This window comes from Salarias fasciatus, chromosome 5 (genome assembly GCF_902148845.1).
Source record: "Salarias fasciatus chromosome 5, fSalaFa1.1, whole genome shotgun sequence".
Taxonomy (NCBI): domain Eukaryota; kingdom Metazoa; phylum Chordata; class Actinopteri; order Blenniiformes; family Blenniidae; genus Salarias; species Salarias fasciatus.
The window spans coordinates 14,470,071-14,479,144 of record NC_043749.1 but is presented as its reverse complement, the minus strand read 5'-3'; the positions used below and the strand labels follow the sequence as shown (position 1 = coordinate 14,479,144).

Below are 9,074 nucleotides of genomic sequence, written 5' to 3'. Positions count from 1 at the left end.
TTTTGCAAAGCATTTTCCATCTAAAGGATAGCAGCCTCGCTCGTTGGGTTCAGTGGAAAGCTGGATGCCACAGACCTGCAGGCAATATCAAACACTTACTGACTGGTGATTAAAAATCGCCATTTTTACTTGTCAGTGATTCTTTGTTTTCTGTTTTTTGATGATGTTTGCACGAAGGATTCCTACCTCACATCTGTAGCAGTTCTCATGGAAGGATTGTCCCAAACATTCAACGGTATAACTGTCCGTCCCATCTTCTTTTGGAATAATTAACCTGTCACAGGCGCTGCACTGCGGAGCATATTTCCTTCATGGACAAGGTTTCAGGGAAAGAGAGCACATCGTTCATTATTATTATTTCCTTTTCATCCTCAGATGACATTATTTCAGCTGTTCAAACAGAAAAAGTGTAGAAGTTCAGTTCAGAGTTCTTCAGAAAAGAAAAAAAAACAGCAATGAAATGACTAGCTGAATAATGTGAAAACAAATTAACCTGATTTAACATGTTGAAGAATACAGAAGCTTCTTATATTGAATTATAGTTGTAATGTGTGAAATGTGATTTTTTTTTTAACTGTTTTTCTGTCATACCTGTAATAGTCCTGAAGACAGTAAACCTCTCCGACTTCCCCTTGAGCAAACGCCTGCTCTCCAATCTGCTTTTTACATGTCGTACAGGTGAAACATAGAGGATGGTACGCTCGTTCAAGTGCACGGATCACATGATCTGTGATGACCTCTCCACACGCCCAGCAGAGCTCCAGAATGGCCTGAAACAGAGACACGGGAACTGGAGTTGTTCAGTGCGACTCTATGGTTGACTGTTTGGTTTAATGCCTAACCATCCCAGTGTCATGTGGACTAGTGTCTACCTGGTAGCAGTCTTCACAGAGAGGGATCCCTGCCTTGTTGTAGTATTGTTTACCAGCCAGGGGGATGTGACAGGACCGACACTGGAAGCAGCCTTCGTGGTATGTCCTGTTCAGTGCCTCTATCACAAGTTCAGGAAGAGCCATAGGCTTCCGACAGAAGCCACACACATCTGTAAGATACACAAACTGCAGCTGTCAAAGCAGGTTGTGCGAAATACATGTCTGCGTGAAAGATCATGGTACCTTTGCTCTCTGGGCTCATGTCTTGGCTGCTTGTGTGCGTCCCGTGAGATTGTTCATCCTGGTTAAACCCACTAGATGGTGTGCTTGTTTCTACCTGGAATTTTGAGCAGGAATGAAGAAAAAAATGCACTTTATCATGGTTTGGTTGCACAACTCACAATTTTAGAAATGCTACTTTCTGAGTAGAAAACATTTTCCACATCACTTGAGCATCTTTTTTTTTTTTTGATACAGAGACATCTTTCAGTCTTATAACAATCAGGAGACGAAAAAGCCTGTTTCTAATTAAATTTGCTGGAGTGAGATGACATGTTTCTTCTACCAATAAAACATACACTACTCCATATTCTCATCAATAAACTACTGGCTCAAATATACACCACGGTGTACAGAGGAAAGAACTTGAAGCTGTAAAAATATAACACCATTCTCTCACAGTAAATTTCTCATGGATAAAATGTAGTATACTACTGATAAACACAATAAAGAGGAATAACAACAAACAGAAAGAAAGAAAGAAATCAAAAACTCTGCGTTATTTTAGCATTTTTCCCTAACTTATATTGATTAATCACTGAAATTATGCTTTAAGAAGGAAAAGAAAATATTTGGAGCGGCAGTGCTTGCATATATTTGATGATGGTTCTTTTTGTCATTTTCAAAATTGTGGCATTAAAGTTCATTCATCAACAAAACAAGTTTTTCTGACTGGAAGCACACCATGGACCAATGAGAAGAATTTGAAGTGATTGTCCCAAATGATATGGAACAACGTAAATATAAACAAATTAGTGAAATGGATGTGAAATTTTAAGGCGGCACAGCAATAGAAGTGTCCGTACCACTTTGTTGTAAACTGACGGCTGGTCTGGCGTCGCAAGATGAGAAAAAGGAGTTTGTGCAGGATGAAGTGGTGAAAGTGCAGAGACGTCATGGCCCAGTGTTGACACCTGGGCATCAGGAGGAGGAGGAGGAGGAGGAAACAACTCTGATAGGCAAGAAAAAAAACAAAACAAAACAGTCAATTCAGGAATATAAAAGGAAAAGATCTCATCAAATCATCAGGTACTTTTTATGAGAAGAATCATTACTTTAAAGTAATGAGTAATGAGTAAAGCCACTGTAATACAATCAAATGAGGGCGTGGAAGTGAAAATACTCAAACAGCGGTAACATTTCACTTGTAACTGACCTTTAGTCAACAAGTAATTTATGGACACACCTCTTGTACAGAGGAATGCATTAATTCAAGTCTGGTCATTTTTACATACAGACGCATTTTAATGATCACAACCTCAACCTAATGCCCTCTACACTTAATATCTAATATTGATACTCTTTAGTTTTATTTATATATTTGTGCAATGTGGAGCTGCTGTGATCACTGAATTTCTTATCATTTTTCAGGTCAATTACCTGGAGGACTTCTCTGGTCTTCTTCTTTTTGCAGTGATGATTTTCCAGGGACAGATTTGCCAAGTGTCGGTCCTGAAGCTTGGCTCAGCGCGGCCGCACGAGTCCGATCTCTGCTGCCCGCTTTGCTTTGAACTTCTGAGCGTGTGTGCTCTCTGATGTCTGAAGGCAGGTGTGCCGTCACTGGGCCGAGTCTGACGCGGCGTGCTGCTTGTCTCGGGCGGGCTGCTTTGAGCCTGGAGAGCAGGCTGCTGCTGCGGCGTCACGGTGGCTCTGTGAGGTGATGCCAGCGTGATGAAGACGGAGGACACCATCCTCTTCGGTGGAGCTGCCGACGCCATAAATACTGAAGAACTCTCCTCACAGCCTGACAGGAGGACAGGAGGACAGTTGTTAACATCCACTCATGACCAGAGACACATCACACATCCAACACATCAGGAGGATATCAGCCTCAAGCACATAATCCCTGTAGTATTAACAAAATGCCTTCAGCCGGCTCTGTGGGAGCGCTCACTCTCACTTTGAAGAAGGATATTCACACACTCACAGGTCTCATTACCCATAATGAATGGTTTTGGGGACAGGAAGCACACATCTGAATTATCTCCTTCCTTTAAACCCTCTCAACAAAGGCTGTGAGCTGACATTACTTACCTACAAGAAGATGTGGTTTGAAGGCAACTCTCTTCCTTTTCTTATCTCCTTTAATGGTCTGTAGATCCAAACTCCTGGCTTATTTTCCCTCCTATAAGCTGCCTCTGGAGAAGACTTTACTCCGATAGAGAGGGCAGCTATCTGCAGAAGGCCACTCCTTTTCCTTGTGCGCCTCCCTCCCCGAGTCTCTCGTCCGTACCCCTCCTCCTCTCTGGTTGAATGACAATACCGACTCCCTCTCAGCCGTAAAAGGTGAACAGCTAATCTCGGGCGAAGTGCAGTAAAAAAACATGACACATTCATTTAGTATGAAAACTTGGCAGGCCGACACACACTTGCTCGCATGCACGTAGACACACACACCCACACTCGGTTGTGCAACAGTTGTTCAGTCCTATCAAAAACACACACTCACTTAACAGATGAATTACACAATGCAGTGTCATGAAGACGCTGTCTTGAGGGTTTTCACCCTGAGAGCGACCAGCAGAAACACCACAGCTGCCTGCTTTTATCTCCGAACGCTCCGGCAGGATGTGACTATACCTGCACGCCTCCTCCAGCAGCTCTTTATCTCAAGCTGTCCTCTTTCTCTTCCCCCGTGCAGCTCTGCCTTATTGTTCTGTCAGCTTTATTTTCCCTACCTCCCTCATCGAGTCTGCCTCCTTTTTTCTTCTCCCTCTTCCCTTTTTTTTCCCTTCCCCCACAACATTATATTACTTTAGCCTTGACTCACTATCAGTGTCTCGTGGCTTTGCTTCCATCGGGCCCCACAGACGTGCAGAGCGGAGCCCACCGTCTGGCTCCACGAGGTGGGCTTCATCAGCGAAGCAGCATTACAGTGCAATGAATCGGGGCTTGTGGAAGGGGAGATGTTGGTATATTAGGAGAGAGGGGGGGGGTACTGAGTGATGTCTGTGAGAGCCATGAAAAAGTGGCTTTGTTTTGTTACGCAGCTCTACATCAGCGAGCCTCCGTGATATCAGGTCTGCCGATCAGCAAATATTTGGGTTAGTTCCTGGAGCCGAAGCTCGTGAGGTTCCTCCCCCTCCCCACAACTACACTACACTCCCGAAAGTCTGGAGAAATGTTCATGGACCAAGGCAGCAGATGTGGAAACAAACTTTCCTGCTCAATGTGGGTCAGCGTGAGAGAGAGAGAGAGAGAGGAGCGAGGCAGGAAGGTGCGGAGAGGGTTAATAGGGGACGGCGATGCAGGACGGTGATGGGGGTCTCTGTTGTTCCACCTCTCGGGAAAGGAATGCTGCAGTGATGTCAGGCTGCAGGGGGAGCATGCCTACCGATGACACCATCCACAGACCTCCAGACTCCCCCCCCAACCCAGCCACAGTCCTGATTAAACTCCCTGAACCTCCTCACGGCTCCTGACAGTGGGACAACAATGGAGAGAGATGGAAAAGAAGGAAGTGACAAGAAAAACAACTTCGCGTTCCCAAACAGCTGCGGCTGATGAGCGACTTTACTTTGTAGCTGCAGGAGTCAAACGGCGACGGTTCAGAGTCGGGTCTTTACCCCAGTTTTCCTCAAGTGGTACTGGGATTACGTGAACATGGAGAAAACACTGTGGTTTACTTTAAAAGACTTTGTTTGTTTAAAAAAAAAATATAATAACTTAGAGACAGAAGGAAATTCTAAGAAACAGAGAACAGCCTTTTCACAGCATGAGTGTGAAGTAAAACTATCATTTATTAACATTACTCACAATAATGCAGTTGAATTATAAGATGTATACTAGAGACCAATTAAAATTTAAAATATAAGCCTTTGTGCAGTCGTAGACATATTAACACTTTTTATGATGTTAAGAATAAAAAGCTTCTGAGCACAACAACTGTTATGGAATAATTCAACAACCGTTTCCAGTGATGTGGAAAAATATTAAGAAGTCCAGTTTTGAACTAAAAATGTCCATTTAAAGTGAGACACTGCAACACAGGTTACTTGTTTATTGGTGTATGTGACCTTTGACCCTGTGTGGGGTCGGGATTGGCTCCGACCCCCCGAGACGCTTTCGAAAGAAAAATTCTCTCATAGATTGGCCTCAAGAATCTGTAGAAAGACTGAAACTCACCAAAAGCTCTTCAGACGACTGAGTGGTTGTAAGATCAATTTTATCCCTGACCCACTAAAAATAGTTTATATACTGATTTGCCGACACCTTCGCAAAATTTAGTGCCAGCACTTTGTGGTTCTTTACTTTGGACTTCATGACCCCTGAGAGAAGGTGTGAGAGACTAGGACGGGATCAGAAGACTTTCTAATGTAATCTGGGCGGCTTGTGGGTTGGGATGAACCGAGCTAAGTGAGAAACATGAAGATTCAGTCTCTCTTAGTGCTGAAGACAAGTTTTATTGACAAGGAAGACAGTAAATAAACACTTTCCTTAAAAATACGTTTATTGACATTTGAGGTTGTGATATTTGAGGCAGAGTTTGTTCATCAGCTGTCGGCTGATTTTCTCAGTCTTCTTCTGTGACTGGAGCTCTCATGTCTGATCAGCCTGGTTTGTTCATGTTCCTGAAACAGACCGAGGTTTGTTGTGGAAGCAACAAATAAAACAATGGAAAAGTTCTAATAATGGAGGAGTGGTTCTCTAGAGAAGGAGTAGATTTGCAGGTACCTTCAGTGCGGCCTGGAGCAGGTCCTGCGAGGGCAGCATGCAGACTCCTTCTCCAACGAAAGCGACGAGGACGTGGAGGACGTCGGACCAGCTGCCCAATGTCAGCATGAGCACCAGCAAGCCTCCCAGTCGCACCACAACTGTGTGTAAGAGGGCCTCGGCGCCGGGCTGTCGATGCTGATCCTCTGAAACAGGAACATTTTCATTTTGTTTGTGACTGAAGCTGTATTTATTTACTATTCATCCAACCAGACCACCTGACCCTCTGCCCTGACCTTCACCTTGAATATAGAAAACGAGCATGGAGTAGTAACAGAGGGTCAGCGGAGTCCAGAACTTCACGGCGTCCTTCTGGGACAAGAAGTGCTCATAAACGGTGGAAGTGGCAGCCACGGCCGCAACAGCAAAAGCCAGGATGACTGCTCTCTGCAGCGAGCCCAGGATGCCGTGTCCCGAGGTCTGCAGGGTGATGCACTTCCCACAGTACCGCTCGGTGCTGTGCAGTGGGTAGAGGCGGACGGCATGGCTCCACAGCCCGTGGCAGAGGCCTGCCAGTGCCCGGCTGAGAGCTGCAGCCAGGAGCAGGCCGAGGGAGCTGTGTGGAGCCCCCTGATGGAGGAAAGCCAGAGTGCAGGTGAGGCTGCAGCCCAGAGAGAACTGGCTCTGGATGAGGAGAAGGTCCAGACCTCTGCTGCTTCCATCCTGGGAAACAGATTCAACAAGCAAGAAATGCCATGGAGATGATTGGTTTTATATGTCTGGGTATCATTACTATGACTATTCCATTTTAAGACACATGTTTCTTCAACCTCATACTTTAATATAAGTATGTTTATTTGCTTTATTGTGTTTCAAACATTTGCATTGCTTGAGTTTTATATGCAGTTTGAATCTCAAAAGAATTAATGTTTTAGCATCAAAGAGCTACTTCCCAGCATAAGGATGAATCAAGACTTAATTAGAGCTCAACGTAAACGAACAAGACAATGTTTTGCGTTTCTACATTCCATTTACAAAAGATGTCTTAATATTCTCTTAGTTTTAAGCAAACTATTCAAGGAGACAATGAACAGGTGACCGATCCAGTCGAGCACACACACTCACTTCACCAATTAGCCTGAAATAAATGATTTTGGAACATAGGAAGAGACCAGAGAACTGTCATGCTCTCTGAGAACATGCAAACTCCACACAAAGGAAGACTCCACAGCCTCAGCTGGACTTGAACCAGGGACATTCTCATTGAGCATCAATCCCTTCACCACTGCAGCCCTTTCAACAGGCATGAAATGTTAAAACGCACAACTTAATAAAGAAGATTCACACATCTTCAAATGTATACCAGTGATCAGGAACACATCGACCATTAAATGCCTCAATTACTAGAAAACTTTAAAATGGATCTGAAAGGTTACTTCTACACTCTGCATATGTCTAAACTGTATGACTATTATTCAAATGGTTAAAATAAGTTCATCCAGAATTTCTACTCTGACAAACTGCTTTTAAAAACACGACTGCAAGTCCACACAAGAGAACAACTTGTGTATCTTGTTAAAGGTAACGTGCTGCTGTTTTCCCAGGGGAGGAACTCACCAGACCTTCCGATGCGCAGGCAAAAACAACTCTGAGGGAGAACTCCAGCACGACCAAGGAGGAAACCCTGGAGCCCACCAGGGACAGGAGGACTGCCAGGCACCAGAAGTGGAGGGTTGCTCTCCAGGAGCCCTTCTGAGGACCAGCCGCTGTGGACAACCTCCGTTTACTCTCAGTTTCACCTTGAGAATCACTGAATAGAGAGAAGTGGGGGAAAATACCTTCACTGCTCCCTAAAAATTCACAAACCTCTTTTTTTTTAAAAGGGAAATTCACCTGCATGTTTGAATCAAGTTGTAAACTCTCAACAGACTGCGCAGCACTGATATTCCACACGCACCTACAACACCTTTAAAAACGAAAAAAAAACCACAATGAACATCAAAATACATGAAAAATAAAATATTACAAAAGTGAAACTGAACTGACCCTGAAGAAAGTAGTCGACTGGGTTTGAATCAAAGAGCATCCATTCATTGGTGTCTAGTATCCAGAAAAGAATCATCTTCTGTTTTGTTAAAGGAAGATGCTCAAATATTTCGCCAAGACGTCATGTTTCTTCAACCTGAGATCTGCTTAAAAGCCAGAAGCGTGGTACATGTGCTCTTCTGGACATCTGGCGCTGCTGGAAGAGTTTACATTGCCTTCGTTTGTCGGGTCTGAGTGGGCTACATCCCTTTAACGGTCCAAAGGTTGGACTTGTTGTGGCCACAGTCATCAGTTTAACTATTCCCTGACGAAAAAAAGACTGAAAGTCCACTGTAGATGATGATTACGTTACCCAAATCAATATGAAACACGTCAGTTTGTTCTATAAAAGCTGCTACAGCAGCGAGTTTCTGAAGATGCATCGCTTTTGTTTGAAAAGGAACAAAAACCATTTATTAGAAAAACATTTTATTGACGATAGTTAGCTTAAAAGGCCTTAAAACACTCAAAGACAAGCTTTCTGAGAACAAAAAGAAATCAAGTGCTGCTCCTGGCTTTACAGTGGTTCAGGTCTGTAAATGAGGAAAATACATGATTCATACTTTCATCTGCACAAAGAAAAAACAAGGCAACGAAAATTAAGCACTGAAGTTTGATCAATATTACAGTCATGATGGATTATCAACATGGAATATACAGCTTATTTTAACAATTCAAACTTTTTCCTCAAGTAGTCTGCCTTTCCAAGCTGATGTTGAAAAATTCAAAGATCACTTGTAACTTAATTGTTTGAGGTAACAAAAGGTCAAACCTGAATGTTCACTTTACACATCATAGTCATCTGAAAGAAACTCCTTAAACAGTGTCTTAACAGATTGTGTCGTGTGTTGAACTCTTCATGGAGTGCTGCTATTTAATACGTCATCTGTGCTTTTTTTTGGATCAGAACAAGTGCCACCGAAAGCAGCTTTGAAGGCAGAGTGAGATCTATGAGCTGGTGCTCGAGTCTGCAGGACAACTATGAAACCACAACCAAGAGGCGTGAACTCAGCATGAAGAATAGAAGGAAAACACAACAAGAACCTTGAATGCTGGTGACGTGATTGAAAATGTCTTCGCTCAGAGAAACATTAAAATCTAGAAAATCACTGTCCGCATAGCCGAGAAACATCCCAGAATTTAGAAAAGCAGTGAAGTAACATTATGACTCTTTAGCTAAAGAAA

The 9,074-nt window shown here is 43.4% G+C and overlaps 2 protein-coding genes across 2 annotated transcripts; both read right to left on the bottom strand.

The window, feature by feature from the left end:
- Positions 1-15: 15 nt before the first annotated feature.
- LOC115388088 (filamin-binding LIM protein 1-like) lies at positions 16-3,284 on the bottom strand (the record flags this gene model as incomplete). Its single annotated transcript, XM_030091020.1, has 9 exons — positions 3,186-3,284; positions 2,713-2,895; positions 2,532-2,666; positions 1,958-2,103; positions 1,116-1,209; positions 873-1,042; positions 592-770; positions 187-307; positions 16-75 (listed from the first exon to the last, which is right to left on the bottom strand). Coding segments are annotated over exons 2-9 (1,062 nt in total), but the record flags the coding sequence as incomplete, so codon positions are not given.
- Positions 3,285-5,644: 2,360 nt separating this feature from the next.
- Positions 5,645-7,926, bottom strand: LOC115388086 (transmembrane protein 82-like). The gene is made up of 6 exons (XM_030091018.1): positions 7,851-7,926; positions 7,698-7,770; positions 7,422-7,614; positions 6,107-6,527; positions 5,826-6,010; positions 5,645-5,722 (listed from the first exon to the last, which is right to left on the bottom strand). Exons 1-6 carry the CDS (start codon positions 7,924-7,926, stop codon positions 5,645-5,647), a joined length of 1,026 nt encoding a protein of 341 aa, XP_029946878.1.
- Between the last annotated feature and the right edge of the window lie 1,148 nt (positions 7,927-9,074).

Bases quoted from the DNA above. Each gene is read 5' to 3' on its own strand.
- LOC115388086 (XM_030091018.1), bottom strand. From the start codon at position 7,926: ATGATTCTTTTCTGGATACTAGACACCAATGAATGGATGCTCTTTGAT. The intron at 6,011-6,106 runs GTGAAGGTCAGG...TTCCTGTTTCAG, and splicing joins GCTCGTTTTCTATATTCAAG to AGGATCAGCATCGACAGCCC. The intron at 5,723-5,825 runs GTACCTGCAAAT...GGTCTGTTTCAG, and splicing joins TGCTCCAGGCCGCACTGAAG to GAACATGAACAAACCAGGCT.